This window comes from Podarcis tiliguerta (assembly GCF_965153285.1).
Source record: "Podarcis tiliguerta genome assembly, chromosome: 13".
In the NCBI taxonomy this organism is placed as follows: Eukaryota; Metazoa; Chordata; class Lepidosauria; order Squamata; family Lacertidae; genus Podarcis; species Podarcis tiliguerta.
Window position 1 is genome coordinate 49577353 of NC_139546.1, and position 18766 is coordinate 49596118.

Consider the following 18766-nt stretch of genomic DNA (forward strand, 5'->3'; position numbering starts at 1 on the left):
CACATGATGGGAGCCCCAGAAGACCTGGAGACTGGCCACAGACATTCCCCATCTCTGCTCCAGAGATCTGAAGGGGCGGACGCGGCAGGCTCGCCTGTTGGGAGCTGGACCCACCTTGGTGGACGCCATCTTTGATCATGCGGGTGGCGATGGGCGCCTGGCCCTGGCCCAGAGAGAGGGCTTGGAAGTGCTGCGCCATGCCCGACTGCTCGGCCAGCTGGAGCAGGGAGGAGGTGGGGTCGACGCCAGGGGACAGCACGAAGATCAGAGGGGTCTTGGTCGTGGAGTCGTCCACCACCTGCATCCAGAGATGGGAAGAGTACAAAATGGGGAGGGAAATCATTCTAGGCCACAGGGAGCGACCGGGTAGCTGAGGCAGGACAGGATTGGGGCAGTGACTTTGAGGTCATTCCCATATCGATGAATATGGGGGGGCGGGGTTGACACTCCTATTACTCCTGCCTCAATCCATCTGCCGAGACCATTCTCCAGAGCAGTTGAAAAAAGAAGAAGAAGAGTTTGGATTTGATGTCCCGCTTTATCACTACCCGAAGGAGTCTCAAAGCAGCTAACATTCTCCTTTCCCTTCCTCCCCCACAACAAACACTCTGTGAGGTGAGTGGGGCTGAGAGACTTCAGAGAAGTGTGACTGGCCCAAGGTCACCCAGCGGCTGCATGTGGAGGAGCGGGGAATCGAACCCGGTTCACCAGATTACGAGTCCATCGCTCTTAACCACTACACCACACTGGCTCCCACTCAGTATTGATACTGAAGTAACACTACAAGCACCAGAGCATCAATACTCAAGCATGGAGCATCAGTACATGGGAGGAGGGGGTTATATACACAACAGAACCATTATTTCCAAGACCACCCTCATCACAAGACTGGCAAATCTGGAACTACACTTGATAATCAGATATCACTAATACTCTTTATTCTGAAGACAACACTTATTCTCCCTTTTTTTCTCATGACTTGGGACTTTAATTTTAACCCATGAACAGTTGTATCCATTCCACGTGCCAGCTTTATAGATTTGCTCTTCTTCTTTCAATTTTCATCTGCGTTCATAACTGTTCTGTTTATATGCATTATAAAATGAAATTTTAAAAAAATTGCAAAAGAGAGAGAGAACATGGGAGTGGGTAAGGGCCTAGGATCCCCACAAGTGCCACAGACGCTGCCACTCACCGACTTCATGTTCAGCACTGGCGGCTCGATGAACTGGGAGCCCAAGTTAGAGACGATGAATGCCGTGACGCAGAAAGCCACGCGGTCTGGCCGCAGGGACCGGACAACCAGCATCCGCTGCATCTGGTTACAGGAGTTCTCCCACTCACCTGCAGGGGGCGACAAGGCATGGGTGGGGGGAGACCACCTGAAACTGAAGAGGGGCCCAATGGTTGGGTTGTAGAGAAGGCCTGGCATGCCCACCAGAGCCAGTGGTCGCTCCCCATCTCAGCTTGACTCCCACATCTCCAGCGCATAAGGACAGACCTCTCACTGGAGGTGGTCCTAGAGGGATTATCTGCACCAAGAACACCCCTTTTCAGAGGCTTGGGGCTTCCAAAGTATGCCGGTACAGTGGCTATAGTGTCGCACTAGGACCTGGGAGCCCTGGCTTCAAATCCCCATTTGGCCACAAAGCTCCCTGGATACCTGCCTCTTGGCCTAAGTCCACCTGGCAGAGTTGTTGTGAATAAGTGAGGAGGGGGAGGGCCCTGGACTTGAGCTCCTTGGAGGAAAAAGGTAGGCTATAACTTTTGGATCCAGAGTTCAAGCCGAGGCTGCAAGGGAAGATTCCCCAGATATCACGGGACCAGGGACATCTTACCCATAGAGGCTAGTGGCGCAGGGCGCCGGGGCGCCAAGTTCTGGAGCACGCCAGGGAAGAGGCGGAGGCTGGATGCGGCACCTCCCGGCATCAGCTCGCCGTCCTCGCCCGCTTCTGCCATGCTGCCCGCGCCAAAGCAGCGCCGTGCCCAGGGCCTCTGTCTGCCATGACTACCGCGGCACAAAGCGTCCAGCTGAGCTGGGAAGTGCCGCGTCCAGCCTCCGCCTCTTCCCCGTTGGAGCTGTCCTCCAGCCGCTGCCCGCCTCCTCCAGGTTGACAACTCTGGGAAACAGGGAGCGCTGGAGGGAGCTTTGCACCATGGCACCAGATATGCTTAAGATGGCCCTGCACAGGACATCAGGTGATTGTCAGGTGGGTGGGCTAGTTTTGGATCCAGCCCGCCTGCCAGATCCAGTGCTCCGACTCTGTTCTGGAGGATGGCAGTTAACCCATTTCCACTGGACTCCCTCCCGGTTTCCTTTAGGGAGGGCATGAACACAATCCGACGGCAGGGACTGCGCAGCTCAGCAGGCGGGCGGTGCCTGACCTGGCAGCATGGCCTTCTCCGGCTTGGAGTTGGTGTACCAGAGGTTCCAGTCGCGAGGGTACTGCTCAAAGGAGTTCATGATGCCGTGGAAGTTGGTGAGCTTGTCCAGCTCGGTGATGTTGTCCCAGTAGACGTCGGCCAGCCAGCTGGTGCAGGGGTTGTCCATCTGCCCTTCCCTGTCCAGCACCTGCAAGCAGGAAGGGAATGGCGGAAGAATCAGGAGTGCTCCTTCCCACAACACACGGTTCGACTGCGGAACTCCCTCCCACAGGAGGCCATCAGCTCGGATGGTTTTAAAAGAGGATCAGGCAAATCCATGGGGGAAGAGCAGGCTATTTGATACACCTTTGCTTTCAGGGTATTTGGGGGAGGTGAAGCAGGCCTCCCCGTATACCAAGGTATTTCTGAACATCCGCCATCTTCTCCAGAAGGGCTGGGATGGGCCCAGCATCCTGGGCATGAAGGGCTCTGGTCAGATTCTGCCCACCTCTATGGCAAGGGTGGGGATACGTCCCATAGCAGGAGATTCTCCTCACCAGGGGAGGAATGGCACAGGCAAAGCAGGGAGGATTATGGGTAAAATATGGTCGCCAGAGAGAGGGCCCCTGGAGCTGACCTTGGCAGCAAATCTGGCCATGGACACACACACATATAGTCACCTATAATGACAGGTGTGCCCAGGTGAGGGCCAGCCTTGGACCTCAAGGTGAAAGTAGGGGGAAGGAAAAGTCTCTGGCCATTTTCCAGCCTGCTCTGGGTTTCCCCTCAGGAAACATCTAGCGAGGAGCAGGCTGCAGCAGGTTGGGGTGGCTTTCCCCCTCTACTGCCCCCTCTCCATGGCTATCCTGCTAGGCGGGGAGCCAGTCTTGCTCTCTGGCCCGTTGTCATGGACGGGGCTGGGCTGAGCTTCAAGGGCCTCTCAGATTACAAAGCCAGGCTCTGGGAAAACTTCCCAGACGGCTCGCCCAAGGACCTGTGGGACGGCCAAGCTGCATTCTGCCCTTGACTGCCCACATGGCATGCCTCTGTTGTGGGGCAAGGCCTGGGGAGATTTCTTAAAAAAAAAAAAAAGTAATATTTTATTAAAGCTTTTTCATAATGCAATAAGCTAAAAAAAAAATCTAAATAAAAGCAGAACAGGAAAGAGACAACATCGAAGGAAAAACAAAAATATAAAAGAAAATAAAAAGAACATAACGGACTTCTGATTTTCCATCTGTCAGTTACATAAAAGAAATTATTCGAAATATTCACTCTAGAATGACATCTAACTGATCTACCTTCTGTTAGGCAATATTTTCCCCAATCTAACAACCCAAATGTATCAAATTAATTCAGTTTCCTTTTTACACAAAAAGTCCAAAGGGGGTTATCTAATTATTTTTTATTAATAAATGTCAGCAATGGTTTTCACCTCCAATAATTTCAAAAACTATTCCTCCATAGTAAACAATAAGACGCCTTTCCATCTTTGTCCACACAAGTGTCTCCACTGTGATCATATATTAAAATAATATTCCATAGTTCTTTACTTATTATATATTCATTAGTTTTCACCCAGTTCCTTATCATCTGTTCCCATTTCCTGTTGCATTTGCCGTAGTTTTCCATCTTGATTTTGAAAAGACACAGAAAACAGCATCTGCGTTTAAGCCCTCGTTCACTATTATCTCCAGGGTGAATTTGACAACCCAGATTTATGTATTGGCTATCATCAATCACCATGTAATTATCTCCATCAACAACCTGCCGACAGAAGACATTCAGTCCGCCATGTTCCTCTACCGGAAGTCAAGGCCCACGGAGATTTCAACCTTTTGGGGGGTACTACACATCCATAGGTACTGCTCCTCTTCGTAGCCAGCCCAAACTCTCTCCCCAGAGGGGCAAAGAAGCCACAGAAGCTTCCCTTGTCAGGGCAATGGGGATGCATGGGGGGGGGGCGCAATGATCAGGGCTGTGCTGATTCAGCAGCTGGACCGCCACTGATCCGATGCTCTTCATACAATCCCATCTCACCCCCAGCCCCAATATTGGGAGGGCAAGTGCCTGATAGGTGGGGCCCCCCAATCACTTGTCAAATTTGGCCTGCCAGCAGGTGGGGAGATAATGATCTGGCCTGTTGGCCAGCAATGTTTCCCCACCCCAGCCCTATATGGGGCATGGGATGGTGTGAGAACTGTGTGGATTTAAAGGATGGGGGACAATTTCTGAAGCAGCAAAAGGCAGAAGAAGCATCCCGTGTGTTGTATGAATTTATGTATGGGATGGGGGGGGGTTGCCCCTCCAGCAGATATCATGCACATGCAGCCCACTACCAAAATCAGCACAATCACTTCTGTGACTTTTGTGATTTGTCCCCACAAAACACTTCATCACAGTTTCTTCCTATCTATTCAAAGGGCCTCTGCTGCACAATTCCAAATGTAAGAATTCACTGATAACTGCATCTATGTACTGGCTCACAGGGAAAACTTCAGAAATTCATATAGACATGTGAGCTCAGCTACTCAGCAGCCCCTCTGCCTGAGTGATAATCCCTGGCATCCTGATACCTGAGTGCCAGACAGGTAGCCATTCCAGAAATAACAAACCCAGATGAAGACAAAAGGGTGTGATTAACTTGGCTGGGAAACAGGGAAATGTAAATATATCTTTTGTTTCACTTGATGGGTGTTTGGTGGAGGGCAAGGGGAACCATGGGGCAGGGTCCAGGATGCTCAGATTATTGCCACCAGACCTCCCCTTTCATGATGTAACCATGATGTATTAGTGATATAGTTGGGGGGGGTGTAACATGGGGATTAGCAGCTATTAAAAGTTTGGGTTCTCTTTTGTTCAGGGCTTCCATCTTGTTCCACCTGGTGGCAGGTGGGAGTCCTGTCGCGACAGTCTTCAATAAAGACCAAGCCTACTGGCTGCTGTTTTGCTCTGGTATTCCTGGCTGGTGTCCTTGTTTTTTGTCCAAGGGAGCCCTCAGATTTCTCCGTTAACACATGGTAGCCTGCGGCAAAGAGACAGGGGTGCCATGGATGGCAAAACGGCTGAAAACTTTCCATGGGCCAGAGGGGTGCTGCACCTGGTGATCAGCAGGGATCAGCACCCTCTAGGGACAATGGCCCATAGCAATGTCCCCTGGCACAAACAATGGCGGCCGGTTATGGCAGGGAATCAGCTGCCTGAGCCTTCCTTCAACACCAAGGCCCTGCCAAAGCTGCAGTCTTACACCAGCTGAGTCCAGACACCAGCAATCTCGCTGGAGCCAGCCAGACAGTCAAAAGGAAGGCGTCCGACATTATTTTGAGACCATGTAGGAACTGGTATATTGGCATCTGCCTGCTCTATAGGCTTGGTGGGCGAAATCTTCACAGTTTGCCTCTTCAGAAAATTGTCTCTCCAGTGAGGAAGAGCCTTGAGAAGCCTCTGTGTTGGGGGGGACGGGGACACTCAATGGCAACCGTCAAGGTAACCGGGAGAACGCTGTTTTCAGACCCGCCGCCTCCCCAGCCTGGCTGACTTTCTTTTGCGTGTTGATTTCTCCTTGCAGAAATGACATTTTCTCCACCGGCGCCATGCTCAGGCAGCGGGAGAAGAAAGGATAACAAAGGAGGGACCCAAGAGGATAAGGAGAGGTAAAAAACAAAGATGACTCTTCTTTTTTGTGTGTGTACGGGAAGTTATTGAAAGCGGGGAAAGGGGAAGGCAAATAAGGTTGAAAGGACAAAACCCGAGGAGAACTGCTGCAGAGCAGACACGAGGGGGGAGGGAATGCGAGACCAGAGAGAAGGAAAATTTGCCCCGGAGCTGGGCAAGGCAGGAAAGAAAGGAAGGGTGGAGTGTCTCCCTCTCCTAGGCCATCAAAGCTGTATGGCGGGGGGCAACCCATTTCTGGATGCCTCCCTCCCGCTGCACAGAGAAGAAATCTACCAGTACCATAAATCAGTTTACGCAAATCTGTTCTGTGCTCGGAATGCTGTGCATTGCACAATTCAACGGAGTGCAAGGCTCTATAGCTCTGGGGTTAGAGCACTGGCCTTGTCAACCGAGGGTCGCGAGTTCAGATCTCGCTGGGGACTTTGTTATGCTTGCACAAGCAATAACTTCCTGAAGTCTCTGCCCAGTTGATGCTGCCGAGACGTTTGTTCCCACTATCCGTACCACTGCCAGGCTTCTTCTTTGAGAGCCGGTGTGGTTCAGCGGTTAGTGTTGGACTAGGATGTGGGAGAGACCAGAGCTCAGATCGCCACTCAGCTATGAAGCTCAATGGGTGACCTTGGGCCAGTTAGTCACTCTCAACTTAATCCACCTCACAGGGCTGTTGTGAGGATAAAATCGTGAGGATGAAAACTATTTACACCACCTCAAGCTCGTCAGAAGAAAGGTGGGATTTAAACACAACTCACTAAATAAAAATAATAATTCTGTGTACGCTGCTGGTCACTATATGTTAAGAAAGATACTGCAGAGCTGGAAAAGGGCAAGCAAAATGATTAAAGGGCTAGAGCAGCTTCCCTATGAAGAAAGGTTGCCAAAATTTGCTTTTTTTACTTTAGACAAAAAGACAAGAGATACACAATACAGACACATACAATTGTACACGGTAGAGAGGAAGCAGATAAAGAGTTTTCCTCCCTCTCTTATAATACGAGAACCCAATGGGCTCATCCAGCAAAGCTTAAGATCTTTTTTGCAGGGAAAGATTCAAGACAGAGAAAAGGAAAGACTTCTTCACACGGCGCGTTGCTAAACTATGTCTTGCTACAGCAATAATTGGCGTTAGCCACCAATTTGATGGCTTTAAAAGAAATTAGACAAATTTATGGGGGCTAAGGGACACAGGTGGCGCTGTGGGTTAAACCACAGAGCCTAGGGCTTGCCGATCAGAAGGTCGGCGGTTCGAATCCCCGCAATGACGGGGTGAGCTCCCGTTGCTCGGTCCCTGCTCCTGCCAACCTAGCAGTTCAGAAGCACGCCAGTGCAAGTAGATAAATAGGTACCACTCCGGCGGGAAGGTAAACGGTGTTTCCGTGCGCTGCTCTGGTTCACCAGAAGCGGCTTAGTCATGCTGGCCACATGGCCCGGAAGCTGTACGCCGGCTCCCTCGGCCAGTAAAGCGAGATGAGCACCGCAACCCCAGAGTCAGCCACGACTGGACCTAATGGTCAGGGGTCCCTTTACCTTTACCTTATGGGGGCTAAGGCTATCAAGGGCTACTCGAAACGATGGCTATACTCTGCCTCCAGGACCAAAGACAGTATGCCTCTGCATGCCCAGTTGCTGGGGATGAGGAAGGGTGAGTGCTGCTCTCGCACTCAGGTCCCGCTTGTCCTGGCTGGCCACAGTAATAGAAGGCTACTGAGCCAGCTAGGCCTTTGGTCTGATCCGTCAGGGTGGCTCTTGAGCTCTTACCACTCCCCCGCGAAGGAAGAAGTTGTACTCGTCCATCTTGAGGTTGCCGGAGACCTCCAGGATCTTGGCACACATCTGGAAGCTGAAAAGCAGCTTGTGCCGCTCAAAGAGGCCCCGACAGGTGTACCTAAGAGAAGCCACACAGAAAACAGAAGGAAGGGTTGGAGCTCGGAGAGAACTCACAGCAGCCTCCTTTCTCAGATATTCTTTTTTTATTTTATTGATACACCAAAAAAGGAAAAAACAAAACAAAAATACAAATAAAAACAGCGATAAAGACAATATTAATCACCAATCAATAAAGCAAAAAGTGCTCCTTGAACTATAGACCCGACCTCCCGTCTATTCCTTATGTCAATTATATATTATTTGTTGCCAATACACACTTTTATCATAGATGAACTAATTATTGGTTTATTGTAGGTCTCATATCTTTCTTAAAGCTATTACTGAAGTTATTCAAAAGCTGAGACAGAGTTTTAAGTGCTATAGTTGTTTTTCAAATAAACTTTGAAGACTTCCCATTTTGAGACAAATTCCCGTTTTGGTTTGTTCTTTATTTTTTTTCTGATAAACTGTCTAACTCCACATATTCTGTTAGCTTTGGGATCCATTCATGAATAGGGGGGATTTCATCACTCTTCCATTTTGAAGCGATAAGAACTCTTGCTGCCACTGTGGCATATAAAAAAATACTTTTCATCTTTTGTGGAATATCCAAATCTGTAATCCCCAGAAGATAAGCTTCTGGTTTTCTCATAAAGGAAATCTCTATCATTTTTTGTAGTTCTAAGTGGAAACTCTCCCCAAATGCCTGGATTTTCTTACATAGCCACCACGTGATAGAAAGTGCCTGATTTGTCTCCACACCTTCCGCAGTTGCTTGGGACACTTTCTCAGATATTCAAGAGGGTGAAGCCTGAACTTCCAGTGCCTGTCTGGAACAGGCGTCCTGTGATTGGACTATACAGTCATACCTCGGGTTACAGACGCTTTAGGTTATGCGATTTCAGGTTGCACACCCCGCTGAACCCAGAAGTACCGGAACCGTTACTTCCGGGTTTCGGTGCTTGCACAGAAGCACCGAATCGTGACTTGCGCATGCGCAGATGTGCAGGTCGCGAACGCTGTGGGTTGTGAACGTGCCTCCTGCACGGATCACGTTTGCAACCCGAGTGTCCACTGTGTGGACTATATGGGACAAGTCTGAGGACTGTAGACAACTTCTCCCAGTTAAATTGAACACGCCTCGTTCCTCAGGAAGGAAGAAGAAGAAGAAGAAGAGGAGTTTGGATTTGATATCCCGCCTTTCACTCCCTTTAAGGAGTCTCAAAGCGGCTCACATTCTCCTTTCCCTTCCTCTCCCACAACAAACACCCTGTGAGGTGAGTGGGGCTGAGAAGCTTCAGAGAAGTGTGACTGGCCCAAGGTCACCCAGCAGCTGCATGTGGAGGAGCGGGGAATCGAACCCGGTTCCCCCGATTACGAGACTACCGCTCTTAACCACTACACCACACTGGCTCTCAAGGAGACCCCAAGGGCATAGATTGCCAGGTGCAACAGGCAAAGGAGTGGTGGCAGTGGTTGGCTGCCCCCCGCCCCCCGCATGAAGTAGGTTACCTGTAGACAGCATAGGTGTGGTATTCGTTGAGGAAGCGGATCCTCTCGTCCAGCTTGGTGCTCCGATGGCTCTTGTTGATGCTGAGGTTGAAGAGGTCGATGTAGGCATCGAGGGAGAACTGGTACATGGGGTCGATCCTGCCCATGTCGTTGAGGACGAAGAAGAGGATGGACGCCCGCTGAGCACATGGTCGGTATGCCTAGTGAGAGTACGTGCGACAGGTGAGTTGGCAAGCAGCCAGAGGGCAGGATCAGGAGATGGGCGGGGGGACGGAGAGGAGCCACTGGGGGTGGATCAGCCATGGGGTGAGGCCTTTACCCCAGCACACAAACCACTCACTCCCAGAGAAATGACCTTTACTGCAGAATCAGTACTTCACCAGTCAAAGAGCAAGTTAGTAGCCCCCATGGACTGTGGAGAAACCCAGGAGGGGTTCAGGCACGGCATCTGTACCCACAAATCTTCCTCAAGACCCTCAGTTCTGGGGGCGGGGGGATTCCACCTGAAGTTTATGAAATAATGCATCACCTGGAGACAGTGGATAGAGGAAAGTTTTCCTCCCTCTCCCATCAGACTAGAATTTGTGGAAATCCATGAAGGTGGATATTGGAAGATTCAGGACAGACAAAAAAGAAAGTGCTTCTTCTCACAACACAGAGTTGAACTAGGGAACTCCCTGCCACAGGAGGCAGTGATGGCCAGCAACCAAGAGGGCTTTAAAAGAGGAGTAGACAAATTCGTGGAGGCAAGGGCTGTTGGGGGCTACTAGCCACAATGGCTATGCGCTGTCTCCGTGGTCAGAGGCAGCAATGTTTCTGAGTACCAGAAACCATCCTCTCACCTCCCGGGCAGTGTCAATTTTGATCTCCGTGGTCTCGCTGGTCTCTAGCTGCTCCGTGACCTCGGTGGCTGTGACCTTCGAGGTTTGGAGTGTGTTCACAAGCTGCACATCATCCAAGAGGGAGCCCGTGGCTTCGTTCAGCAACCTGACAGTGGAAAGTGGGGGAGGTGAGCCCAGGGAGGGGGGTCGCAAGCTGTGCCCACTCCCCAGAGGGCCTGAGGACCAGAAGCAGAGCCATGCAGCTTTGCCCAAGAGGCAGGGTGGGAAAGATGCCATCCCTGGCTGGGAGAAGCCCCAGATGATGGAGGAGGTGGGGTCTGGGCCTGTGGAACTGTCGGCTGAGTTTATGGGGAAGAGAGAAGAGGGAAGGGCAGACTTGCAACACGCTCAGCCTCCACAAAAGGCTGGAGACCCAGGGGGTAAAGGGAGTGCAGAGCACAGCAGCCACCTTCCTTCTCCTGGTCAGTAAGGACTGCCACGTATCAGCCCACAGGCCCAACCACGCAGGCATCGTGGCCTCCACTGCCATTTCCTTCAACTTTGCCTAGGTCGCAGCAGATGCTGTTTTTAAGCCATTGTTTACATGATGCTCTTCAGGCACAACAACAACAACAATAATAATAATTTATTATTTATTCCCCGCCCATCTGGCTGAGTCTCCCCAGCCACTCTGGGCAGCTCCCAATCAAGTGTTAAAAACAGTACAGCGTTAAATATTAAAAACTTCCCTGAGCAGGGCTGCCATCAGATGTCTTTTAAAAATAGGATAGCTACTTATTTCCTTCACATCTGAAGGCAGGGCGTTCCACAGGGCGGGTGCCACTACCGAGAAGGCCCTCTGCCTGGTTCCCTGTAACCTCACTTCTCGCAATGAGGGAACCGCCAGAAGGCCCTCGGAGCTGGATCTGTGTCTGGGCAGAACGATGGGGGTGGAGATGCTCCTTCAGGTCTACTGGGCCTTTGAGGCCGTTTAGGGCTTTAAAGGTCAGCACCAACGCTTTGAATTGTGCTCGGAAACATGCTGGGAGCCAATGCAGATCTCTCAGAACCGGTGTTATGTGGTCCCGGCAGCCACTCCCAGTCACCAGTCTAGCTGCCGCATTCTGGATTAATTGCAGTTTCCGGGTCACCTTCAAAGGTAGCCCCACGTAGAGCGCATGGCAGTAGTCCAAGCGTCTGCACACACAAGTGACAAACCCTCCACAGCACCTGCATGTCCCCTTGCCCAGACGCTCCGTTACCTCAGGATCTCGTCCTCCAGCTCCTTCAGCTTCCTTTTGCCAGCTGCGATGTTGAGGACCAGGTTGTCTTTCTGCTCTTCCAGCTCGGGCCTCTCTCTCCGGACCACAATCCCCAGCAGCTGAGCTTCCAGCCCCTGAAGAGGCCCAGGACACTCAGTATGGACCCCTCTGCCTCTCCCCCCATCGTTGGCATGAAGGATGCTCCCCACCCTTTATGCCTCCTCTCCTGGCAATTCTTCTTCCCTCCTATGAAGTCTTCTCCAGGGGGTGGAATCTGTCCCTTTCCAAACCACCCATCTCCTCCCACCTCAAATCCTGGAAGCCAGAAAGAATTCCCAGCATTGAGGCTGCAAGAAGCCTGGATGAGGCCAAAGGGGGCCCACCACAGCCCAGCATCCCATTCTCACCAACCAGATGCCCCGATCGGAGGCCCATGAGCAAGACAGGAGCCCAGCAGCAGCGGCAACGCTCTCCCTGGTTGTGGTGCCTACCTGCTCTTTGACAGCAAAGTTGACAATGGTGGTCTGGGAGGAGGTCTCCGGCGTGTAGTGCGGGTTGGGGAGCTTGGTGGTGAGGTAGAACCGGAAATCGGGGTGGTATTCCACTTCCTTGTCCCCCAGCCTTATCAGCAGGCGGCCGCCTACAAAGACACACACAGGTCAGGAGCAAGATAGGGGTGGGATTAGGGGGTCTTTCACCCGGGCCCTCTTTCCCTCTGGACAAGATGCCAGCCCCTTGCCAGGAAGCTGGCATCCATTCCTCCATCGAATTCCTCTCCTCCCCCCCCCCCAAACCTCAAATCCCAAACCTGGATGAAAAACACAACAGGGTGCCCAGAAGTCGCCACCTCCTTTCCCAGCAGCGGGCAGAAGCCAGGCGCTCACCCACTTTGGTGACGGACTTGTTGAGGATGGGGGCTAGTGTGGGGTCCAGCTCCTCCTGAACGTTTTGCAGCAGCACCGGGGTGCCAAACTGGATGGCCGTCTCCAGGATGCGCATATAGTCAGGCATCTGCAGGTCAATTATCTTGAGGCCCTGTGGGAGGCAGAGGGGGCGGGAGCATGAGAGGGCCACCAGAACGCCGCCTCTCTGGCTGCCACCCACATCAGAGAATTTCCCAGGCAGGCAAACAGATGTTGGATCCAGCTGCTAGCCCAACATTTGAATGCACTTCTGCTTAGAAGCAGGAACAGGGGGCTGGGACTGAAGGGGAACGGCAGCAAGAATACTTATTGCGCAGTATTGGAAGGCACAAGAACTACCCACTCTGGAAGAATGGCAGATGAAGATGATGGACTATATGGAATTGGCAACAATGACTGGCAGATTCAGAGACCAGGGAGAAGAGATGGTGGAAGAAGATTGGAAGAAATTTAAAGACTATTTACAGAAATATTATAAGATTAATGACTGTTAGAATGACATTGGATGGAGGTTAAAGGGTTATTAGCAACAATGCGGTTAAGTATGAAAAATTTGAATTAAGATAAAGATTAAGATATACCGAAATATTAAGACAAAGATTAAGATAAGATAGAGGGAAGGGATTTGCTGATTAAATTTCTAACTTGGAAGCCTGGGAAATAAGTAAATGCAAGGAACACTATGAAAATGGAAATGTTTTTATTTGTATTTCTTTTGTTTTTGTATTCTTTTTTTGTATTTTTGTATTTTTCTTTTCTTTTTTTCTCTTTTCTATGTAAAAGCCTTAATAAAATATTTTTTTTTAAAAAAAGGAACTGAAGGGGAACGAGCATTTGTATAGCCCTGCAACAGCAAACAGGGACAAGGGTGTGGGGTGCAGAAATCACAGGGCAGGGGGTTCAAACCTAGAGAAGCAAGCATCTGCAATGGAGCTCCTCCTTACTTTTTTGGCTTCCATGTTCTTGATCCACTTCGTGGCCTGGCACTGGGGGTCGATCATGAGAGGCCACCTGGAAAAGACACATTGGGGCTTGAGGCGCGCTGGGGCCCCTCGGCATCTCACCTTTGGACCTCTGGGTGCCCCCCACCCCCAAGAGATCATCCAAGGGGAGAGGGCCTGAAAAGCCTCCCCGGGGGGTGCAGGGAGCCCTGAGCTCCCTCTTGGAGACGGAGGCTCACCGGTTGCCTCGTGTGACAATGATCCCGTTCTCGGTAGAGAAGTTGTCCGAGGGCAGGCCCTGGATGTTCCAGTTGCGCACGATGGTGGGGTTGGCGAGGAAGCTGTCGCAGGTGAAGCGGGGGCAGCAAGGCACGTGGAGCTCTCGAGTCTGCAGGTGGGGAGCAGAAGCAGGGAAGCCAGTCAAGCCCCACTCAGAACGGCCTGCTCTTCCCATGAGCGGAAGGCGACAGACACGGCTTCCGAGCTACTCATTGGTCAGCCTGGCCAGCTGACACCCTGGGAGGCTGAAACCGGCTATTTCTTTACAGTGATAACCTGGGTTGAGAACTTAATTCATTCTGGAGGTCTGTTCTTAACCTGAAACTGTTCTTAACCTGAAGCACCTCTTTAGCTAATGGGGCCTCCCGCTGTCGTTGCGCTGCCGCTGCACGATTTCTGTTCTCATCCTGAAGCAAAGTTCTTAACCCGAGGTACTATTTCTGGGTTAGCAGAGTCTGTAACCTGAAGCGTATGTAACCTGAAGTGTATGTAACCCGAGGTACCACTGTATTTCATAAAATTTATACCCCATGTGGTGGCAAAAAACCAACCAAACAAACGTCAAAGTGGTTTGCAAAGAGAATAAAACCATAACATTATCAGTAAAAGCAACGTTCAAAAGATGAGATCTGCAGTAAATTAAAAGCAAGATCAGAACTCACACCAATATTCTACAGGTCTGGACAGGCTGGCCTAAAGAAAAATGCCTTCAGCAGGTGCCGGAAAGAGCACAGGAAAGGCTCTGGCGTGATGCCAACAAGCAGGGAGGCCAGAGTGTTGGTGCTGCCACACTAAGAGACTGATTTTTCACCATTGCAGAACATGTATGATGTGGCATGTGGGGCAGTGCCAGTTCCTGGCTGCTAGCCTCGTGTCCTTCCACCAAGGGTGGGCTTCTTGTACAGGAATGGCGGGAGGGAGAAGCTGGCCTTTGAGGAAAGGGCCACCAGGCTCACCTGCTTCATCCAGATGTGCGAGACAATGTCATCCCGGTAATTGGACAGGAAGGGCCCCATGTAGGACACGAAGGCGGCCGCCAAAAGACAGTCCCCCACCAGGTAGCCTATATCTTCCTCCAGGCCCTGCAGGGAAGGAGGAGGAGGAGGAGGGGATCAGGGGAAGGACGGAGCCCAGGAGACGGTTCCCCTTGCAAAGGGGCCCTTGGAGATATTAAAAAGCTCTTTCCTTGCACCCCACATTCCCTTTGCCTTCTATTCTCTGAGCTCAGCGTCTTCTGTGCCCTGTAGACTCCCCTCACCCCCTTGCACGTCCCAAGGCTTTGGTCTCCCTTGCTGGGCCCTAGAAAAGGTCCTGTCGAAACTTGACACTCTACTCCAAGGGGGTGTGGAGCAGCTCCATGGGTCATACCTTGACTGTTTCCTCCCACCGGATCTTCTCTCCCGCCAGGCCCGACACCAGCTTGTCGGCCCGGTCCAACTTGATCTCCATCTCCTCCGATTTCTTGCGCAGCTCCTCCTTCTGGGCCAGCTTCTCCTCGTACTCCTTCTTCAGCATCTCCAGCTTCTCTGCCACCTGAGCAGGGGTTGGGGAGAGGGTGGAGAGGAGGCCTTAGGAGCAGGTCCATTGCCAGGGCCTTCCACGCTGGGAAGATGCCAACAAGGGCTGGCCTGGGGTGATGCACAGAGGGAACGCCCTACCACCTCCATTAGACAATAGGGCCACATCTTACACAGAAGTCTGGTTCAAATGCACATCCCCAAACTGCCCTCGGTCAAGCGTCCTTAGCCTTCTGGAGCCAGCATGCCAAGAGGGCCTTGCACCCCAGCTTTGAAAGCTCTTTTTGCATCAGGAAAACCCAACAGGCACATGAAGGCTCACAGAGCTTTCCTGGAAAAAACTGCTAGAGAGGTCACTTCCTTTGTCTTCCTACATGCTTCCTTCCTTCTTGCTTGGGCATCCTTAGAATCATAGAATCATAGAGTTGGAAGAGACCACCAGGGCCATCGAGTCCAACCCCCTGCCAAGCAGGAAACACCATCAGAGCACTCCTGACATATGGTTGTCAAGCCTCTGCTTAAAGACCTCCAAAGAAGGAGACTCCACCACACTCCTTGGCAGCAAATTCCACTGTCAAACAGCTCTTACTGTCAGGACGTTCTTCCTCATGTTTAGGTGGAATCTTCTTTCTTGTAGTTTGGATCCATTGCTCCGTGTCCGCTTCTCTGGAGCAGCAGAAAACAACCTTTCTCCCTCCTCTAGGTGACATCCTTTTCTATATTTGAACATGGCTATCATATCACCCCTTAACCTCCTCTTCTCCAGGCTAAACATGCCCAGCTCCCTTAGCCGTTCTTCATAAGGCATCGTTTCTCTTCATCATGCTTCCAAGCTAACCCTCACGTGCATGTCTGAGTTCTGCAGCTCAGACACCACTTCTGAACGTACATTTTGTACTTTTGTAACTTAGATAGCAGTTTTAAACCTGCCTTCGTTTTGCTACGGCAACTGCTGCTTCAAGACCTAGTTTATGTAAGTAAACACTACTTTTATCTCTTCACATGTGTGTGTGATTGTTGTTTTTAAAGGGGGAGAAAAGGGGTGAGACCAGGAAAATCCAGTCTGCCTTAAAGCATCCTGGTTTATTAAATCAACCTTGACTTCGCTTCCAGGTTTAGCTGCAAAGGATGGTACTCTGCTGATCTCACAAACGTGAGCAAGGAAGGACAATAACTAAACAATACAGTGGTGCCTCGCAAGACGAAATTAATTCGTTCTGCGAGTCTCTTCGTCTAGCGGTTTTTTCGTCTTGCGAAGCAACCCTATTAGCGGACTTAGCGGATTAGCGCTATTAGCGGTTTAGCGGCTATTAAAGGCTATTAAAGGCTTAAGGGATTAGCGGATTAGCTGCTAAAAGGCTATTAGCGGTTTAGCGGCTTAGAAAAAGGGGGTGTGGAGCAAAAAAAAATCTCAAGACTCGCAAGACATTTTCGTCTTGCGAAGCAAGCCCATAGGGAAATTCATCCTGCGAAGCGCATCGAAAAACGGAAAACCCTTTCGTCTAGCAGGTTTTCCGTCTTGCGAGGCATTCGTCTTGCGGGGTACCACTGTATATCCTCTCCAAGTGTCTATATCCATTCCTACAGCTTGGATTTAACTCACAGAATTTTAACCAGTCAAGACTTCAACTGCATGTGGTTGAGATGCCACAAGTTAAATGTGGTCGCAATAAGGAGAGGCCAAGAGTCTCCATGACTCCTGCAGCCAAACCGCACTCCCGGATCGCCCTCGGAGGCCGACTGACCTCTCGGAGCCTCTCCTGAGCCTCGGCCTGGGCGGCCTGCTTTTCTGCCAGCTGGGCAAGGGCAGCATTCATTCGAGCGCGTTTGGGCTCCACCACACGGTAAATGCGGCCGTACATCTGGGAAGGAGAAGGTGGGGAGAAGCAGAGGATGGAGTGCTACCTGCAAAGATCGAACCCCAAAGCGTCTTCCCACCATGCAAAGAGCTGCTGCCGGGCCCTTCCACAGACGGAGCTTTTGATGCTCACCTCCATGGCTCTAACCCACATGCAGAGGGATTTGGCAGCCACCGAGACGCGCCCAATGATGTCTGGCTGGAAGTCCGGCTGAGAGCAGTAGGCGCTGATCTTCTTGAGCACCTTGTCGGAGATGTTGTCCTTGTCAAAGTAGACCAGCTGCTTAATGAAGTTGGGCTCACCTGGAGAAGCGGAATCGGGATCAGGGGAGCTGGGAGATGCCAGGAGAGCCCTTTTGGGTTGTGCTGATGGCACTTCGGACTTCTGCAACCAGGCCTCACAGAGTGACCAAAACAGGACAGTTCCAGGAAGCCCAAAAGCAGGCTGTCTCTAACCCTGGCGGCAAATGCCCTCCCAGAAAAAAAGAGGTCTGGGGAGGGGGCAGTGGGACAGGTGGAAAGGATTCCCCCCCCCCCCGCTGCATCACGGTCCAGATCCATGTTATCTGTCGGCACACACGTTGTCTCTGGGCTTGCCTTAGGTTCCTTACTTACCCAGCTGCTTCTTGGCTTCGGCCCAGGTGGGCTCGTTGCCTCGTAGGATCATGACCGCCTGCATGACTGTCTCCACCAGGGTGGGAGGGCGGCCGTAAGACTTGATCTCGGTCAAGTCTTTCTTGTTGAGCGATTCCAAAGCCTGGGGGGAGGGAAAAAGGGGCACAGGGGCCTTTCAGAAGCGGCTGCTCCAAAGGGAGAGTCAGGCAGGGAGTCAGAGCATGGAAACAGGAAGGAAAGGGGGACACACACACCCTTCTAACCCTTGGAGAGCATCCTAAATCTCCAGCCACCACCACACAGCTGGGAAATCTCAGCATGTTGGGGCTGCGCAGGGAGGGTGGCGCCAGAGCATGCACACAGGCACAGAATGCTGTGTGGTTAAGAACATGACAACAGCCCTGCTGGATCCGCCCAATGGACCATCTAGTTCAGCATCCTGCTGGCACAGGGCCAACCAGATGCCAGCGAGGAGGATCTGCCAGCAGCTGGCATTTGCAAGCACTGCCGCCTCCAACAGTGGAGGGAGAATACAGCCACCCTGGCTAGTAACTTCCGACAGCCCTCTCCTCCTCCTTCACGAATATCTCTAATCCTCTTTTAATGCCAAGCAGGTTGGTGGCATTACTGCCTTCTAACAGGGAAGCTGGGAGAGCGCCAATTTGGTGGAATGGATCTCTCCGTTTGTCTAGAGTCGGTAAGAAACACAATGCTGTTGTTTGAAGTGAAATAGTCATGCGCATTGCAGCGGAGGAACTCTGCGGGTCACAAATCCTGCCCGCCCCAAACTCCGCTGTGATGTTGACCATAATCCAATAAAATGTACCTTAAAAGGATTTGAAGAAAAATCTTTCCGATGGAGAATAAATGAAAATCTTTTTGATGATCAAAAAATAGTAGAGAATGCCCAAAAATATATGAGGGACTATTTTATAAACAATATGAATCAAGGAACAAAAGCAAGTATAGTCTGGGATGCTGGCAAAGCAGTTATGAGAGGTTTCTTTATACAACAGAACACAATTAAAAACAAATACAGAGAGAAAGGGAAAAAAGAAATCTTAAAACAAATCATGGAAAATGAGAAGAAACGTATTGATAGACCTAATGATAAAAAATTGAAACTTAACATAAAA

At 51.0% G+C, this 18766-nt stretch overlaps 1 protein-coding gene and 1 long non-coding RNA gene across 2 annotated transcripts in view; one reads left to right on the forward strand and one right to left on the reverse strand.

Moving 5' to 3' along the window:
- The window catches only part of DNAH2 (dynein axonemal heavy chain 2), a 152635-nt gene that overhangs the window by 14982 nt on the left and 118887 nt on the right, over positions 1-18766 (reverse strand). Inside the window, exons 63-78 of the mRNA XM_083409992.1 lie at positions 17631-17772; positions 17149-17318; positions 16903-17019; positions 15009-15173; positions 14597-14722; positions 13601-13749; positions 13365-13431; positions 12382-12532; positions 11989-12137; positions 11498-11631; positions 10257-10401; positions 9415-9614; positions 7795-7921; positions 2386-2572; positions 1196-1344; positions 115-298 (exon numbers count right to left, since the gene is read on the reverse strand). Of these exons, the coding sequence (XP_083266118.1) occupies positions 115-298; positions 1196-1344; positions 2386-2572; positions 7795-7921; positions 9415-9614; positions 10257-10401; positions 11498-11631; positions 11989-12137; positions 12382-12532; positions 13365-13431; positions 13601-13749; positions 14597-14722; positions 15009-15173; positions 16903-17019; positions 17149-17318; positions 17631-17772 (2362 nt within the window). The remainder of the gene's footprint in view (positions 1-114; positions 299-1195; positions 1345-2385; positions 2573-7794; positions 7922-9414; positions 9615-10256; positions 10402-11497; positions 11632-11988; positions 12138-12381; positions 12533-13364; positions 13432-13600; positions 13750-14596; positions 14723-15008; positions 15174-16902; positions 17020-17148; positions 17319-17630; positions 17773-18766) is intronic.
- On the forward strand, positions 5477-8121 carry LOC310663264. Its single transcript, XR_014504453.1, has 2 exons — positions 5477-5705; positions 5933-8121. It is a non-coding gene; the product is annotated as an uncharacterized lncRNA (long non-coding RNA).